Source organism: Canis lupus, chromosome 1 (genome assembly GCF_003254725.2).
Source record: "Canis lupus dingo isolate Sandy chromosome 1, ASM325472v2, whole genome shotgun sequence".
Lineage (NCBI taxonomy): Eukaryota > Metazoa > Chordata > Mammalia > Carnivora > Canidae > Canis > Canis lupus.
In genome coordinates, this window is record NC_064243.1 from 69,517,391 (window position 1) to 69,536,266 (window position 18,876).

The 18,876-nt window shown below is 40.2% G+C and overlaps 1 protein-coding gene across 6 annotated transcripts in view; it reads left to right on the top strand.

The window, feature by feature from the left end:
• AKAP7 (A-kinase anchoring protein 7) overlaps positions 1–16,511 on the top strand; it is a 127,658-nt gene extending 111,147 nt beyond the window's left edge. For 2 of the 6 annotated variants that reach the window (XM_035707608.2, XM_035707609.2), the window contains 2 exons: positions 14,598–14,714; positions 15,436–16,511. In XM_035707608.2, coding sequence (XP_035563501.2) covers positions 14,598–14,714; positions 15,436–15,701 — 383 coding nt within the window. In that variant the 3' untranslated portion in view covers positions 15,702–16,511. Of the gene's footprint in view, positions 1–14,597; positions 14,791–15,435 lie in introns of those variants that run through there. The other 4 variants (XM_035707610.2, XM_035707616.2, XR_007413642.1 and 1 more) reach the window with 3 other exon arrangements.
• The last annotated feature ends 2,365 nt before the right edge of the window (positions 16,512–18,876 follow it).

Consider the following 18,876-nt stretch of genomic DNA (forward strand, 5'->3'; position numbering starts at 1 on the left):
TAAATAAATAATCTTTGCCTAATCGAAGGTCACTAAAAAATTCTATATTTTCTTCTAGACACTTTATACTTTTGGCTCTTATATTAGATCCGTGATCCGTTATGAGTTCATTTTATATATAATGTGAAATAAGGGTCATAGTTCTCTTTTGCATGTGCCTATACCATGGTCATAGCACCTTTTAGTTTTTTTAAACAATTTTATTTATTTATTTGAGAGAGAGTATGAGTGGGGGAGAGGGGCAGCAAGAGAGAGGGAGAAGCAGACTCTCGCTGAACAGGAGCCCAACATGGAGCTTGATCTCAGGACCCTGAGATCGTGACCTGAGCAGAAGGCAGACACTTAACCAACTGAGCCACCTGGGTGCCCTCTCGCATCATTTATTGAAAAGATTATTCTCTCTGTGTGTTGAATTATCTTTGGCACTTTTGTTAAAAATCAATTGGCCATATGTTTGTGAGTCTATTTCTGGATTTTCTGTTTTGTTTCATTGATGGTGATGCTGACACCCATACTTTCTCTATTTCTATAGCTTCATAATAAGTCTGAAATCAGGTACTAGAAGTCTTCCATCTTTGCTCTTTTAAAAAAATTGTTTTGGCTGTTCTAGTATCTTTTGCATTTTCCTAGTACATTTTTGTATACGTTTAAGAATTAACGTGTCAATTTCTATGAAAAATCCAGATGAGATTGTGATGGATATAGTTTTGCATCTGTCGGACAATTGAAGGAGGTTTGACATCTGAACACTATTGTATCTTTTGATCAATGAGTATAGTTTCTCTCTCCATTTATTTATGTCTTAATTCCCCTCAGGAAATCTTGTAGTTGTGTATACAGAAAGTATAGGTGTTGCAGACAGTTTGCTGAATTGTCCCTACATGTTTTATATTTCATGCTATTAAAAATATTTAAAAATTTTTCATTTTCAATTTAGAGTTGTTTGGGCTAGTATATAGAAATGCAGCTACTTTTAAAAATATAGTCCTTGTATCCTGTGACCTTGCTAGGTATGTTTTTGTAGATTTTCTTTAGGATTTCTAGAGAGATGATCATATATATTGTAAATGAAGACAGTTTTACTCCTTTTTCAATCAAGAGGCTTTTTACTCAGTTGTTGTTGTTTTGTCTAATTGCAGTGACTAGGACTTGTAGTACAGTACTGAGTAGGAGTGGTGAGGGCAGATCTTAATATTGTTCCGGACCTCGGGGGAAAATCATTGCCTTTTACCAGTTAAGTATGACATTACTATAGGTTTTCTTTTTTTTTTTTTTAATTTATTTATTTTATTTTAATTTATGATAGGCACACAGTGAGAGAGAGAGAGAGAGGCAGAGACATAGGCAGAGGGAGAAGCAGGCTCCATGCACTGGGAGCCCGACGTGGGATTCGATCCCGGGTCTCCAGGATCGCGCCCTGGGCCAAAGGCAGGCGGCAAACCGCTGCGCCACCCAGGGATCCCTACTATAGGTTTTCATAGGAGCTCTTTTAAGCCTAAGACTGTTTCCATTTTTAGTTTGCTAAGAGTGCTTATCATCATGTTTATCATGAATATTAAATTTTGTCAAATTCTTTTTCTGAATATATTGAGGTGATTGTGTTTCTTTATTTAGTCTGTTAGTATGGTGAATTATACCGATATTCAAATTTACCTCAATCTTGCATTTCTGGAATAAATTCCTCTTGTTTATGATATATTATCTTTTTCATGCATCGCTCTATTTGATATGGCGGTATTTTCATAAGGGTTTTTGTTTTCGTGTTCTATTTGTGAGGGACATTGTTCTATAGTTTCCTTTTTTCAGTGTCTGTCTGGCTGAGGTATCATAGAATGAACTGGGGATTGTTCTCTTTTTCTTCTATTTTTCCAGAAGATTTTGTGAATTGGTAAAAATTTCTTCCTAAAATACTTGGTAGAATTTACCAACAGTGAAGCCATCCGTCAAAGATTTTTTTTTTTCAAGATTTCATTTATTTACTTGAGAGAGAGAGAGAGAACAAGCGAGAGAGAGCACACAAGCAGGTAGGGGCAGCAGTAGAGGGACAAGCAGGGGAGCCCCCCCTCACCCCCCGAACTCAGGGCTCCACCCCAGGACCCTGAGGTCATGACCTGAGCTGAAGGCAGAAACTTAACTGACTGAGCCACCCAGGTACCCCAAAACATTTCTTTTTTTTTACTATAATTTCAATTTCTTTAATAGGGCTATTTAAGTTATCTGTTTCTTCCTGAATAGTTGTGTAGTTTGTTTCTTTTAAGGAACTTGCTCATTGTAGTTAGTTTGTTGCATCTGTTGGCATAAAATTGTTCATAATATTATTATCCTCTTAATGTTTATAAGTTAATGGTGATGTTCCCTTTCCCATTCCTGATATCAGTAATATATATCTTCTATTATTTGTTCTTGATCAGTTTGGATAGAGAATTATCAATCTTACTGATTTCTTTTTTTCAACCAGCCAGCTTTTGGTTTTATTTCTTTTTCACTACTGTGTATTTGTTTTCTATTCATTCTGCTATTGTTTTAATTATTTCCTTTTCTCTATTTACTTTGGGGTTCATTTGCTTCTCTTTTCCTATGTTTTTAATGTGGCAGCTTTGATGACTGATTTGAGACCAACCTTTCTTATTTTCTAATCTTAGCATAAAATGGTATAAATTTCCCTCTAAGTACAGCTTTAGCTGTATTCTACAGAATTGATATGTTTTAATTAATTTCTTTTTAATTTTCATTTAGTTCACAATATTTTCTTTTTTTAAGATTTTATTTATTCATGAGAGAGAGAGAGAGAGAGAGAGAGGCAGAGACACAGGCAGAGAGAGAAGCAGGCTCCACTGCAGGGAGCCTGACACGGGACTCGATCCCGGGTCTCCAGGATCATGCCCTGGACTGAAGACAGGTGTTAAAGCACTGAGCCACCCAGGGATTCCCCATTTAGGATTTTTATATCCTCTTGATGAATTGATTTCCTTAAGATTATAAAATGTTCCTCTTTATCTCAAGTAATTCTCTTTTTTTCCCCTGAAATCTGCTTTTGTTTGATATTGACTCTCAAGCTTCCTATTGATTAGCATTAGCATGATATATCACTTTCCATCCTTTTACCTTTAATCTTTCTGTATTTTGAAAGTAGATTTTTGGTAGACATCATAGTTGATTCTTGTTTTTTATCCAAATTAACAATCTTTAACATTTTATTGAAGTGTTTAGACTATTCTTTGTCCTATTCGATTAGCAATATGGGCGAGTTTAAATCCTCCACCTTGCTTTGTTCTTTTTCCTCCTCTTTTACTGCTTATTTTGTATTAAGAATGTAGAATTCCACCTATGTTTATTATTTGATTTATTAGTTATACCCTTTTTAATTTTTACTTTAGTGGTTGCTCTAGGGTTTTAAAATATACATTCTTAACTTATGATGGTATGCCTTCAAATAATAGTATGCCACCTCACATTTTATATAAGAACCTTACAATAGCTATTTCCATTTTCTTGCCTAGTCTTGGTGCTGTTGCTGTCATGGGCTTTATATCTATGTATTTTATAAACTCCATTTAAAACAGGTGCCTTTTTTTTTTTTTTTTTTTTTTTTTTTTTGAGAGAGAGAGAGAGAGCAAGGGGGGACAGGCACAGAGATAGGGAGAGAGAGAATCTCAAGCAGGCTGCACACCCAGCACAGAGCCCGTGACCCTGAGACTATGACCACCCAATCAGAAATCAAGAGTCACATGCTCAACTGACTGAGCCAGCCAGGTGCTCCCAAACAATGGTCTTTTAAAGAGAGTAAGAATGAGAGAAATTCTTTAATTTTTATCTACATATGCATAGTTTTTAGTTCTTTTTTGTTTTTTAGTACATCCATATTTCCATCTGGTATCTTTTTTTTTTTTTTTTTTCTGCTTGAAGTTTTTCTTTTTCTTCTAGTGCTGGTTGGCTGATGATTAATTCAGCATTTATATGTCTGAAAAAAATCTTTCATCCCCATTTTTGAAAGATAACGTGTCCAGATAAAGAATTCTATGTTGCCTTTTCTTTTTCTTTTAGTACTTTAAAGATGTTGTTAATCTTATCTTTTGGCTTGCATTGTTTCTGATGAGTAAGTCTGCTGTCGTTCTTGTCTTTGTTCTTCTGTGTATAATGCATCCTTTTTCTTTTGGCTGTTTTGATGGTTTTCTCTTAACATTGGTTTTAGCAGTTTGATCATGATGTTACTTGGTATGATTTTCTTCACATTTCTTAAACTTGGTATTTTTGAGCTTCTTGAATTTAGAGTTTAAGTTTTTATAGAATTTCAAACATTTTTGGTCACATTTCTTCATATGTATTTTTTCACGCTCCACTTCCTCTTTCCTTAAAACCCTTTCCTAATTAAATTGGGTCCCTGGTCCAATATTCCTGTGTTTTAACTCTCTCTGTAATATGTCTCTTATTTTCCTGCCTCTACCATAGTTCAGGTCCTTATTGTTTCTCTTTTTGTCTTCATAAACTTGTCCCTATTTTTACTCCTCTCCAACCCTTCTTCCGTATTCCACATGGCAATTAACAGTGAATTTTCTAAAATATGTTATGCTTAAAATTCTTCAATAATTGCCTGTTGCCTATAGAATGAACTTAGATTCCATAGCATGGTACGTAGTACATGGTACAGGCCCTTTATCTGTGCTTGCTCTCCAGCCTTCTTTCCTCCTGCACTACCCCCACCTTACCCATGACACTTTCACCACTTTAGGCCAGTACCATGGAAGTACCTTCAGTTCCTTAAGTATTTGTTTAACAATCATTATTTCTCATCCTCCTAGACTGACTTTTGTGTGGTCAGAGATTAGATTTTATATCCATTCATTCATTCATTTATTCATTTTTTAGAGAGAGAGAAGCACAGGCGGGTGGGCAGGGCAAAGGCAGAGGAAAAGAGAGAGATTGAGTTTTGAGCAGGTTCCATGCTCAGTGCAGAACCTGATGAGGGCTCCATCTCACGACCCTGAGATCATCACCTGAGCCAAAATCAAGAGTTGGATACTTAACCAACTGAGCCACCCAGGTGCTCCAATTACATTTATTTTTAAATACTTAGCAATGGCACATAGTAGGCACTTAATAAAATGTTTGAGTAAATTAATGATTAGCTTATAGTAAGTATTGAGCTCATTCTTAAAATAAATTGAACTCTGGGGCACCTAGGTGGCTCAGCAGTTGAGTGTCTGCCTTCGGCTCAGAGCATGACCCCGGGGTCCTGGGATCGAATCCCACATCGGGCTCCCCACAGGGAGCCTGCTTCTCCCTCTGTGTCTTTGCCTCTCTCTCTCTCTCTCTGTGTCTCTCGTGAATAAATAAATAAAATTTAAAAGAAACATTGAACTCAGATCTAATCATAATACATGTATAAAATGTACTAATAGGGATCCCTGGGTGGCGCAACGGTTTGGCGCCTGCCTTTGGCCCAGGGTGCAATCCTGGAGACCCGGGATCGAATCCCACATTGGGCTCCTGGTGCATGGAGCCTGCTTCTCCCTCTGCCTGTGTCTCTGCCTCTCTCTCTCTCTCTCTCTCTCTCTCTCTCTGTGACTATCATAAATAAATAAAAAATTAAAATCTTTAAAAAATAAAAAAATAAAAAAAAATAAAATGTACTAATAAAATAGGCACCGTATTTTGAGAGCCTACTATATTCCAGGTACAATGTTAAGTGTTTTCCATACCTTATCTCTCATGCTTCCAACAGCAATGCAAAGTATGTTATCCTCACAAATGACCTAGTGAAGGAAAATTCAGGTTTAGAGAGATTGCGAACAGGCTGTGCAGATAGAAAGTGGCAGATTGGCTCTCAGACTCATAGCTACATAGTTTTCTGCCCTTACGCACATAGTAGGAGTTGTCACATCGCCACCCAGAGTTCTAGCTCGTCACCAAGGCTTCCAATAAGACATGATAGCATTACAGTAAAACTTGTATGAGAACAGTGTGGATCCTAATAAGGACTCAGAGAACCGATGTTACAGATGGAGGAAAACGAGAAATCTCTACAAGGCGATTACATGATGTCTGGAAAGATTTCTTTGGCAGGCTGTTGGGCCTACAGACATCCAGCAAATGTGTCTTGTCCCTTCTGTGATATGACTGTAGGAAGGGCGGTCTTGAGAACCATCCTAAGCCACGTGATTTGGAATGTTTGCAAGGATCCTACAAGGTTCCTACAAGGATGTGTGGATCGGGGGTTGGGTTCAGGCTGCGACCCGGGGAACAGTGGAATGAAGTGAGGACTCTGTAGGTACCAGCACCAGTGTGTTAACAAAAGACCTGAGAGGCTCATAACTTTGTCATCACGACAGCTTTGGCTGCGGCTGTAGATCGACTGCCTGTTGGGACCTTATCTCTCCTTTGTTTCCCCTTAAGGCTATTAGTGGTATTCAGTTTAACTGCATGCCATCTGCCCCTCCAATTTAAAAATGTCAAGGGTGGGGTGGATGGAGGGACACAGTGTGGGGATCTCCAGGATCCCTCCGGAGGGATTGTCCATTTTTTTTTTTTACATAAAGCACCATCTGTGCTACTGAATCCAGAATAAAACTTACAAAGGCATGTTTTTTCCCCCTTTTGAAATTTATGTTATAGGAAATATTTAAAATATAGTTTTAGTGTTTTTATTCTAAAATATTCTGGGGTGTGTGTGTGTGTGTGTGTGTGTGTACGCGCATGTCTGTGTGTGTTGGCGATGGAAAGGCATTTTGGTATTTGGCAAGAAGAGGGAAGCTTTATTTATAGGAACTCTATTTCCTGGAGTGTTACAGCTAACACTTTGGGTGGATAAGCGCCCAAGGACAATGTGAGTTAAATGTGCACTTGGGGACAATTCTTGATCTGTTCCTCATCACAGTTAAGTTGGGAGTGGTGTGCAGGGCAGTTGACTGTGCCACCCTAATCTTCAGAAGAACCTACAGATCTATATTAGCGTCTCGTTTTACCTGGGTAGATGAAAAAAAAAGGTAAGCTCAGTCAAAAAAAAAAAAAAAATGCACTGCTAAGGAGCCCACGGTTATGCCACGGGAAGTGGAGGCGGAATGGGGCAAGTGGCCGGAGAGCTTGGGAGGCCTTTGTTCAGGTACCACGGCAAGTTCCTGGCAGCTGGGATGTGAGCTAGTGGGAACTTTTTTTTTTTTTTAGACTTTGTTTTTTTGGAGCAGTTTTAGGTTCAAAGAAAAATTGAGAGGAAGGTACAGAGATTTCCTGTTGGCCCCGTCCCCCTCGCATGCAGCCGCCCCACCCGCGCCTCCGCCCAGAGCCTGTGTGGACCCGCTACACCTGGGCCTCTAGGTGTCAGTGGTCCAAGGCCTTGGACGAGCACACCCTGCCACATTCTCCCCATGATGCTGTCCTACAGTTTAGCGTCCCCCCACGATGCTGTCCTACAGCTTAGTGTCCCCCCACGATGCTGTCCTATAGCTTACTGTCCCTCTGCCGTCCACCTCCCCAGCCCACCCTGCGAGCTCCCATCCTTTTACTGTGTCCATAGCTTTGCCTTTTCCAGAGTATCATAGACTCGGAACCAGGCAGCAGGAAGCCCTTCCAGGTCAGCTTCCTTACTAACATGCATTCGAGGTTCTTTCGTGTCACTGTATAGCTTGATAGCGCATTTCTTTTTGGCACTGCCTAGAATATTCCATTCTCCGGATGTACCACAGTTTATCCATTGACCTACTAGAGGACATCTTGGCTTCAGTTTTGGCAATTATGAGTAAAGATGCTATAAATAAAAATAAATATAAAATTGAACTAAAAGAGTTAACATGAAGAAAAAGATGCTGTTAACATCCATGTGCAGGTCTTTGTATGGACCTAAATTTTCAGATACTTTGGGTAAATACTAACGCATATGCTTGTTTGATTGTACGGTAAGAATATGTTTAGTTTTTGTAAGAAACCACCCACCATCTTCCAAAGTGGCTAAAACATTTTGCATTCCCACCAGCAGCGGATGAAAGTTTCTGGAGCCCCTATCTGGTCAGCATTTGGTATTGTCAGTGTTCTGGATTTGGGCCATCCTGATAGGTGTGCCCTGCCATCTCGTTGTTGTTTAATTTGCATTTCCCTGATGGCCTATGACACGGAACATTGTTTCATATGCTTATTTGCTGTCTCTCTCTCTCTCTCTCTCTCTGTATATATATATATATATATTTTTTTTCCTTTGGTGAGATTTCCATTAAGATCTCTGACCTATTTTTTAAATGAGTTATTTGTTTTCTTACTGTTGCCCAGACTGTGGCTTGTATTCCAATTTGCTTTACTTTTTTTTTTTTCTTTACAGAGCAAAGGTTTTAATTTCAGTGAAGTCTAGCTTATCAGTTATTTCTTTCATGGGCTATATCTTCAGGTATTTTTTTTTTTTGAGATTTTGTTTATTCATGAAAGACACGGAGAGAGAGGCAGAGACACAGGCAGAGGGAGAAGCAGGATCCCTGCAGGGAGCTGGATACGGGACTTGATCCCAGGACCCCGAGGTCACACCCTGAGCAGAAGGGAGCCGCTCAGCCACTGAGCCACCCAGGTGTCCCTGTATCTTCACAGTTTTATATAAAAAAGTTATTGTCATACCCAAGGTCATCTAGATTTCCTCTTATGTTATCTGCTAGGAGTTTTATGGTTTTGCTTTTTATGATTTAGGTCTGTGATGCATTTTGAGTAAATTATTGTGACGGGTGTGAGTCTGTGCTAGATTCATTATTTTGCATGTATGTGTATGTCTAGTTGTTCCAGCATCATTTGTTAGAGAGACTGTCCGCCCCATTGTATTGCTTTTACTCCTTTTGCAAAGATCAGTTGACTGTTTTTGTGTAGGTCTGTTTCTGGGCTCTCTCTGTTCCAGTGATATATTTGTCTATTCTTTTGTCAATACCAGACGGTCTTATTATAGTTGTATAGTTGGTCTTGAAGGTGGGTGGTTTCAGTCCTCCAACTTTATTCTTCTCCTCCACTATTATGTTATTTTTTCCTCTCCATAGAAACTTTAGAATCAGTTCATTGATATCCATAAAATAATTTGCTGGGATTTTGATTGGGACAATTGAGTACTTTTAATGTGGTTGTACTTTCTCCCTTGGTCTTGCATGGCATTGTAAAAGAGATTTCTTTTGTTCTTTTTAAAAAAGATTAGCATGACTTACTCTTTTTTTAAAAAAAAAAAAAGAAGGCTGCTTCTCCTTCTGCCTGTGTCTCTGCCTCTTTCTCTGTGTCTCTCATGAATAAATAAAATCTTTAAAAAAAAAAAGAAATTTATTGAAGATATTCTAGGGAGATTTCTAAAATAACAGTGTCAAACACACAGGTTAATCTGTAACTTTAAGTAGGTATGATATTGAATAACCCAACTAGACCAAGAAAGAAAATTTTACCAAGAAATTGCTTCCCAGGTTGGGAATATTTTTGTGTGTGCCTTTGTTGGAATATCAAAAGATAGTTTGTGTACCTTGCAATGACATGTTGAAATGCCATTTTACTCTATGCTTCAGGTAAAAGGAAGGTAGCCATTTATCTTAGAGGTCACTCTGGAGACATACATTTATTCAAGTAGTAGGTGGAAGAAAAATACAGTATTACTTAAATCTTAGGATGCCTTTTGTTAAGTAAGTTGAAAATAAGTCTGTTAAAAGCGGGACTACAAATAAGGTCTTACTGGAATGAAGACACACATTCTTGGAATTGCTCTGCTCTTTCGAGGCTCCTTGATGAACCTTCCAGTAGGGTCTTCCTTGAGCTCATGGTTAGGGTTGATGATGCTTTATGGAAATCATAAGGTAAAGTTCAGGACAGATTGGAAGATTCATTTCTAAATTTCTTTGCTTTTTTGGTTGATTGGTTCGTTATCGTAGATGGTTAATATTTATCCCTTAGGCTGGATATTTTGTCATATTGGCCAGGTTTATCAAGCCAAATGTTTGGAGATTTTTCACATGACTATTTGAATTACTCTGGAATTCTCTGCTCTTGCTTTAAATTAATATTAAATGCAGATTTCTGGCCAAGGTATGCTATCCTTATAGCAAGATAGCAACATTTAGAGTCCTCAAGGATTTTAATCAATAGTTCATTAGACTAACAAATATTTGTTGAGCTCTCATGGTATTCGATAAACTGTCCTCATACATTAGAAGAGTGAGAGATGACTGAGAAGCCTAGGACCTGGCTTCTGTACTCAAGACCGTATATTAAGCAGAGCAGATAATCAATAGTTGTTGAATAAATACATTCATAAACAATGCTCATAATTTCTAAAGGAAAACCAGTAGGACTTTGTTTTGTTCTCTGCTCCATCTCCATAGGTTAGACTAGCCAGGTGTACTGGAAGTCCTCAGTGCATATGTGAATGAATGACCGAATGACCTTGTACTATCCTGGCTGGGTTAGTCAGGGAAGGCTTCATGGAGCAGTGGGATTTTAAATAGAGAAAGGGAGGGTCATGTAGAAATAGAGGATGATATGGAGGCCCCTCAGGAGACACCGGAAGCTGACAGTGGGAGCACAGCAGTGGTGGGAGATCACCAAAGGTCAATTTTAGAAAGCTTAGGAAGATGAGTTTAAATTTTCCTATAGATTCAATGGAGACTAAAAGGGACATTTTAGAAATATTAATCTAGAGGGATTATGCCAGATGCACTGACGAGAGGAAATTGTGAAAAGCACGTTGATGGGGCTTGGTGATTAAATCAATTGATGAGAGAAATGAAAGAGTCAGAGATGAAGACAGTCTTGAGCTTGGTTGACTTCGATAAGAGCGAAAACATGATCAGAAATAGGAAAAGCAGAAGGGAAAATTAACTTTTTTGTGGGAAGATTTTTGTGTTTTAAATCTTTTAGTGTTTGAAGTAATGAGAACATTTCATAGCACACAGAAAAAATCTCAGAAACAGAGATTATTTGACCTGAGGCATTTTAGGGAATGAGTTAGATCAGACTCCAATACAACCTCTGCTCTCTTACTGATGACCTGTCAGTGACGTGATGACTGATGTTATCTTCAAGCTGACTAGGGTAAGGGACAGCCTAGAGAAATGCATTCTTTGGCCTAGGCGCACAGCACAAGTAGGGTGGCAGGTACAGTCATCTCCAGTGTTTTGGAGGGTACTTAAAGAGCATTCCTTTATTTGGAATTTGAGTTTTCCTTTTTTAATGTTTTTATGTTTGGGGGATTTTTTTTTTTTTTTTTTTTTTTGAGAGAGAGAGAGCAAGCATGAGTATGAGTTGAAGGGTGGGCAGAGGGGGAGAGAGAGAGAATCTTAAGCAGACTCCCTGCTGAGCATGGAGGAGCCCCATGCGGGTCTCCATCTCACCACCCAGAGATCATGACCTGAGCTGAAATCAAGAGTCAGATGCTCAACCAACTAAGCCACCCAGGCACAACCTCCCTTTTAAATTTGAAGGGCCATTATACAGATAGTTCCAGATGGGTAACATATTTGGAGGTATTAGCTACACAGTATAAACATCTTATAAGGTGTAATCCTTTAAGTATTACGCAATATATTCATTCATTCTTACTAATAAAAATAGTCCTAAATTGCCTTCACACGTGGTATTAGTAATGAATTTCTTTATCTTTCTTTTAATAATATCCTAACATATTTATGTTTAACGACTTCCACGTAGATATTATGGAGTTGAAGCTTACTGAATTCTGAGCATATTTTGCACCACAAATGTTCTTTCTAGAACATTTGATCATGGGTTTGGGTTGCCATGTTGCCACTTTTGAGGAGAAAGCCATTGCTAAGGCCAAGGCCTCCCTCTTGTAGCAAGTCTAGATGGGTCTTCAACGTATCTCTCATTGGCTTGGATGTTGCTAGGATTGATGGTTATAAACAGAGCTGCTCCTGGATGTGGGTTGAGTAGACGTGGTGGGCTCCGAAGGAGGGTTGGAGACCTTTAGCATATGTGCTTTTGAATTTCAATCCCTGTTATATGTAAGGATAGAAAATAAGTGTCCATCTTCCTGCTCAACACCCTTAGTAACTACCTGCCCCAGACCTAAGAATGCAAGCTCAACACTGGGCTTTTACCTTCTGGAGGCCACGGATGACATTCCAAAACTGAGCTGACCTTCACGTGCAAGCACTCTAGTTACCTCTTGTTCTTCCCCAACCTTTTGGAGATGTAATTGACATATAACATTGTGTAAGTTTCATGTATAGAATGTGATGGTTTGGTACATATGTAGATTACAGAAATGTTTGCCACAAAAATATTAAATAACACATCTTTACCTCATAGAATTATATTTTGTTGTTGTTATAGTGAGAACATTAAGGCTCTACTCTCATAGCAACAGTGCAGGTACACGACACAGTGTTGTTAGCTCTAGTTACCTGGGGCCCCTTAGATCTTGGAGTATTCATCTTATAACTGAAAGTTTGTGTCCTTTAACCATCATGCCCTCAAGTTCCATCCATGTTGTCACAAATGTCAGGATTTCCTCCTTCTTATGGCTGAATATTTCATTTTATATAAATACCTCATTTTCTTTATCCATTCATCACTACGCTCATATCTTAGCTGTTGTGAAATATATTGCGATAAACATGGGAGCCCAGATGTCTTGTTGGGATTGTGATTTTGTCTTCTAAAGATATATACTTGGAAGTGGGATTGCTGCATCCCATGGTAATTCTATTTTTAATTTTTTGAGGAACCTCCATACTGTTTTCCATAATAGCTGCACCAATTTACATTTTCATCAACAGTGCACAAGGGCTCCCTTTTTTCCACATTCTTGTCAGTATTTGCTATCTCTTGCTTTTTGATAACTTTAATGGGTGTGGGGAGATATCTCACTGTGGTTGTGATTTGCATTTCCCTGATGATTGGTAATATTGAAGCACCTTTTACCTTTTCATGTACTTGTTAACTATTTGCATGTCATGGAAAAAATGTTTATTCAAGTCCTCGGCCCATTTTTAAACTGGATTGTTTATGTCTTTGCTATTGAGTTGTAGGAGTTCCTCATATATTTTGAATATCAAAATATATGATATTTTATCAGATATATGATTTACAAATATATCCTCCTATTCTGTAGATTGCCCTTTCATTTTGTTGATTATTTCTTTTGCTCTGAAGAAGATTTTTAGTTTGATACAGTCTGACTCGCTGATTTTTACTTTCATTGCTTGCTCTTTAGGGTCATCCAAAAAAATCATTGCAAGACCGATGTAAAGCAGCTTTTTTCCCTTTGTTTTCTTCTAGATGTTTTCTGGTTTTAGGTCTTAGGTTTAAGCCTTTAATCCACTTTGAGTTAATTTTTGTGTATGTGCATAAGCTAGAGGTCCAGTTTCATTCTTTTGCATGTGGATGTCCAGTTTTCCCAGCATCATTTATCAAAGAGACTGTCTTTTCACCATTGTGTTTTCTTGGCTCCGTTGTCAAATATTATGCATGAGTTTATCTCTGGGCTCTAGATTCTGCTCCCTTGGTCTATGTGTCTGTTTTTATGCTAATACCATACTATTTTGACTACCATTAGACGTTCTGTATATGTCTGTTAGGTCCATTTAGTTTAAAGTATCGTTCAGGGGATCCCTGGGTATCGTTCAAGTCCAGTTGGTTTTCTGGCCAGATGATCCTCTCATTGTTGAAAGTAGAATATTGAAATCCCCAACTATTATTTTACTGCTCTCTGTCACTTACTTGGGATCTGTTGATATTTGTTTATCATATTTGGGTGCTTGAATGTCTTTGCCTCCAGTCATCTGCCTTTCTGGGTTAGCAGCTTGGTGGAAGGAGATGAGGGACTGAATGGGCATGAGCCACGAGTCCCGTGTGTTTTTTCCCCAGTTAATGGAGACAAGGAAGAGAGTGAGTGGGAAATGTCTAGCATAGGAATAGATGAGAACCAGACCTTTTACAGTAAAATGAAAGATGGAATAGTCAAACCTTGATCATCACTAGCTGGGAAATAAAATGGCTATGAAGTATTAACATCTGGTAATTTACTGTCATCATCCTAACTCTTGAAGAGTTTTTTATTTCTTCAATTGCAGTGATAGCACTGAGATTTAAAAAAAAGAATATTAGTTTTACAAGGTTAAACCAGTTCGTAGCAGTAGTAATCGTCTTCACGGAAGTTCTGCAAGTTTATTAGCAACTAACCTGTGGGCCAGCAGGTTGATTGGGAAAAACGAGTTGATTGGGAAATCCTAATCACCTGACATTTGGCAGTGGCGAAGGAAAAGCAGATGCAGATGTAGTAGGTGCAGTCCACGTGCCAGAGGCTCCCGGTGTGGGCACATGGACTTTCATAGTAGCAAACAGCCATGGATGAAAGAAGAACAAAAATTCTAGAAATGGGAAGCTTCTAGCATGAGGAGGTGGAGTATTCTTAGACTGGGGTTACTGAACTACTTTTCAATCTGAAATCTCCAGGAATAGGCAATTTCCTGTTTCTGCAAATACCGAATGAAAAGCCAAACCTGTGTTCTCGGATGTAAAGGTCCAATTTGCCAGATTGAAGGACACTTGCACTTTTTAGCTAAGTGAGCTAGCCGGCCGTGCGTGCGAGTCCCGGTGGCAGTATGACCTCTGTGACCTCTCTTCTCTGTCGCGGAATGTAGGTGCTAAGAACGGAGGGGAGCCCGACGATGCTGAGCTGCTAAGGCTCAGCAAGAGGCTGGTGGAGAACGCAGTGCTCAAGGCCGTGCAGCAGTACCTGGAGGAGACGCAGAGCAGAGGCAAGCCCGCGGATGGGAGCTCCGGGAAGGCCCGAGCGGCTGACCGGGGTGGTGCTGACGGCGACCAGAGCGGGAGGTGAGGCCCGGGCAGGCCCCCGCCCCGGGAGGCACCTGCTCCCCTCTGCCGGGCCCACGGGCCCGCGGGCCCACCGACCGCCCGCACCGCCTGCACCGCCGGCTCTCGTCCAGTCTGTGGAGACGGCCTCCTACGTCCGTGGCCAATGTGCTTGCGTTTCTGAAGCACCACGGGGGACAAACGGCGCCACGGGCAGCAGGTGCACTGTGGGAGAAGAGGGGCCCAGGTCCCACCTGCCCTCCGCACAGCCCAGGCGGGCGGCTCTGGGCTGTGCCTCCTGGACACAGACGGAAGGCCACCAAGGGCCTGGGCTGGAGGGAGCCCTGCCATCCCTGCTGCCTGGCTGGCAGCTGCAAGTGCTAAACCGAAGACCCTGCCCGTCGGGATCGTCCTCCACCCTGTTGGTCCACAGTGTCTCACGTCTGTCCTCCGTCTGCTGTTGCCACGCGGGGACTTTTATTTACAGCAAATTCGTTTCGTGCAAATGATATATTTTTTGGCAAAATGCAACCACCTTTTCTATAAAACGTGGGCAACAACATAAAGGTTTCTTTTAACCTCCTTTGGTAAGTCGGTGTGCCCTATGTAATGCTTTTCACTGGCATTTGAATGTAAAATGTGTCATATAATTTTTTCTCCCCGCAGGCAAGAGGCCCATTGGACTCCAGGACTTAATTCGTGAAGCTCTGCGGCGAGAAAGGATGGGTCTGAAGTCCAAGGTGAAGCAGATAAAGGAACTCTTGTTAAAACCGGAGACTCAGGCCAGGATAAGGAGGGAGCTTCTGGAAGGAAGACCTGCTAGCAGCCGGCCCGGCGGTGACCCGGGTGACCGGGTGCTCCAGGCGCCCCCCCGCACCCCAGGCCCTGAGCGCGGCCACGCAACAGGCCACGACTGCTCCGCCAGGAGCTGACGATTTCTTGCCAAAGAAAACTGGTTCTGCCCTGTTGTGTTTAGAGCTGACCCTGTGCTTTCGCATGTTTGTTTCTGTAATATCAAGAATCATTTTACAGAAAGGACTTCATTAGCTGTCGCGACATGGTCCTTGGGTTCCCGCAGGTGATGTGCACAGACTGTGAAAAATCATTTACAGACAAAAAAAAAAATACAGTATTTTAATGGTCACTTGCCTTCTGTTGATGTGATTTTTTTTGTTGCTATTAAATCAGAAGTAGTATTGTCCACACAAGTCTCTATCTAGTGTTACTTTTAATGGGAATCTGAATGTTTATTGAACACTAGTACTTGAATGAGCGTTTCTAAGTGTAATTATTATAATTACTAGTTAAGAATGTTTTATAACATCCATATGTATTATTTTTTAATGATCAAAATGTAGTTTGCTTTTTCATTTCTTAATGAATGAATGTTTGGGATTTTTATTTTCTACTTTTCTGAAGATAAGCCCTAGGTCTTACTGTATTCCTTATAACCTGAATTTGTTTGCACTGGTTCATTTTTAAAGAAAATCCTTGAAAAACTCCCCCCACCCCCCCTTGATACTCACTGGTAACGGCTTTTTCTATAAGTCATTGCAAAATTGCTGCTACTAAGAGATCATGATGGAGGGGAAATTATTGGAGATCAAATATGTAATCATTTCATATGTAAAATCCAGTTTACTCATGGATTTTAGCTATTTTTTCACTGGGCAAATCCTACATTTATTTATAAATGAGTTTATGCATTTTCATGCGTTTTAATAAATGTATCGTTTTCCCTTGTTGCCTCTCCTCACTTTTTTCCTCATTCATGGAAGTGGGTGCTGTGTTGGTGTAAGGAAGTCCTAAGCAGGAGCTCTGGTAGTTTCAGTGTGTTTTCACCATTACTTACACGTCCTTATTCTTCATGCTCGGACAACACCATTGCCAGAGCACCGTCAACTTCAGAATTTTAAATCACCTCAAATCACTTAGCTTCACAGAGAATTAACAAAACAACGCCAAACACAAAGAAAACCCAAATAGCACCCCACAAACTGCTAATTATGTGCCAGGGAAGTGACAGCAGGAGCAAAGATGAAAGGAGTGAGGCCTTCCAGCTGGAAGGCAGGGAGCTGCCTACCATGAAGTCCCTTGATGGTGGAGGGCTTTCCTGCTCCGAGACAGCTTCCTTACATAAACCTTTAAGATAGGAAGCAAAGATATTTTGGGGCTTGCCTTGATTTTCAAATGAAGAAATGGCCTTTAGGAGACTGAGTGCCTAATGCAAGGCCTCTGCTGTTAGGGAGCTGGCCATGAGCTGCAACCCCGGGGCCCCATCTCAACTTTCCGGGGCAATTTTCACTGTCTCATAATCCAGGTTAACAGGATTTCAGGAGAAAGAGCTCTTCTCAGCCTGTATCCATAAATAACCTTTATTCCCAAGGAACTCCTCCAGTCTTCCCAAACTAAGTGAAAGGCTGAGGGAGTGTCCTGTTTGCAATCTGGGGTTACAGGTCTCTTAGGTAAGAATCATTGCTTCCATTGGTTAGATGCCTGCGTGCCAGGTGATTTAGGCAGGTCCTTACTTTTCTTCCCTTCACTGACCCTGCTAGGAAGGTACTAGGATTGTTTTACAGATTAGGAAGCTAGGAAACAGGGTGGGGGGCTGGGGTGTAAATGGTTAAGTGGCTGTAAAGCTAAATGGCTATTTATAGAGCTAATAAAAGGTGGGGCTAAATTTAGACTTGGATCTTCAAAGCCACCGACTTTCCACAATGCAACACTTCCTCTCTACCACGTTAAGGACTAACGGGCAACCAAGGGGGTCACTTTCTTATGACTCAGCCAGCTCCCTGAAGCCCTGAAGTTCTATAACATCAGAGTTGTCAGCTGATAGGATGGAACTGGAGAGGACGGATCCCCAGATATTTAATTTAGGGTTTAAAAATTCTAATTCTTACCAATAAAATCTTCCTTTAAAGAAGGTTTCTGAAAATAATGGAAAATATACGGCAAAACATGTTGTTTTCTTCATGGATCCATTCTAAAAACCAAAGAAGAATTTGTAAAAATCTAAGTTTGGGATCTGAAATATTCAAAATGACCTTTCCCCACTAATCAGAGTCATAGAGTAATTGCTTGTAGGGTTACATCACCAGAATATGTTGTCCTAAGATGGTATTAATTGGTCTTGGTTTGGTCCAGGACATGCATTGTGGCTTCTGGATCGTCCACCACTGAGAAGTGATTTTCTTTATTAATACAGACTCTGTGCCCAGCACGGATCCCAATGAAGGATCCCAATATGGGTTGAACCCACAACCCCGAGATAAAGACCTGAGCTGAAAATCAAGAGTTGGATGCTTCACATTCTGTTCCATGCGTGTTAGTTCCCATCTTGAGGCAGGGAAACTGCGATGGTACCTATGTTTATAACAAAAGTCCAACATCTTTCAGTCACTGGAAAAATGGTAGGTCCTAGATAACTACTTTAAGGGGTGTTAAAAAGTTATATTTTCTTTTTTTTTTTTTTTTAAAGTTATATTTTCAACAGCAGGACAAGAGTCCGTCAGCTTTGCACTTGGCCTGTTTGCAGAACGTTCTCTCACCGTATCAATCCACTTCTCGGTCTAGGCTAACTACCGCCCTGTGAGACCTGCCGACTCGGGAGCGCAAGCATGCTTAGGATTCACACTGTTCTCTCCAAACCCCAGTGTGCCCCCACCCAGCTATTCCAAACACCAGGTGTTCTCCCAAGGAGGTAAATCAATCAGTGTTAACTGCATATTCTACACCTCATTTCAGATCTATGACCAATAAGATACGTTTGCACTTCCGCACACACTCACAGATGCATAAACCGGCTACCATGTTATGTGACAAATTCAGATTTATTTCATTAAGTAATTAAAGACAATAAACCTATAGTATGTCCAAACGTAACTCGGATGATCGATTGTTATCCATTGTATTCATCATGTTCAAAAATTCTATTATAATAATTTGTTCTTTGGACAAATTGTAGATGCATTTCTGAATTCCAATCTTTCTCAGGTAAAGAGAACCCATATAAAAAATAAATAGATCCAGTGTACTTTAAAAAAAAATAGTTTCCAAGTCCCTACATGAATTTGATAGCAGCACGCAGGCTAACAACACAAAACC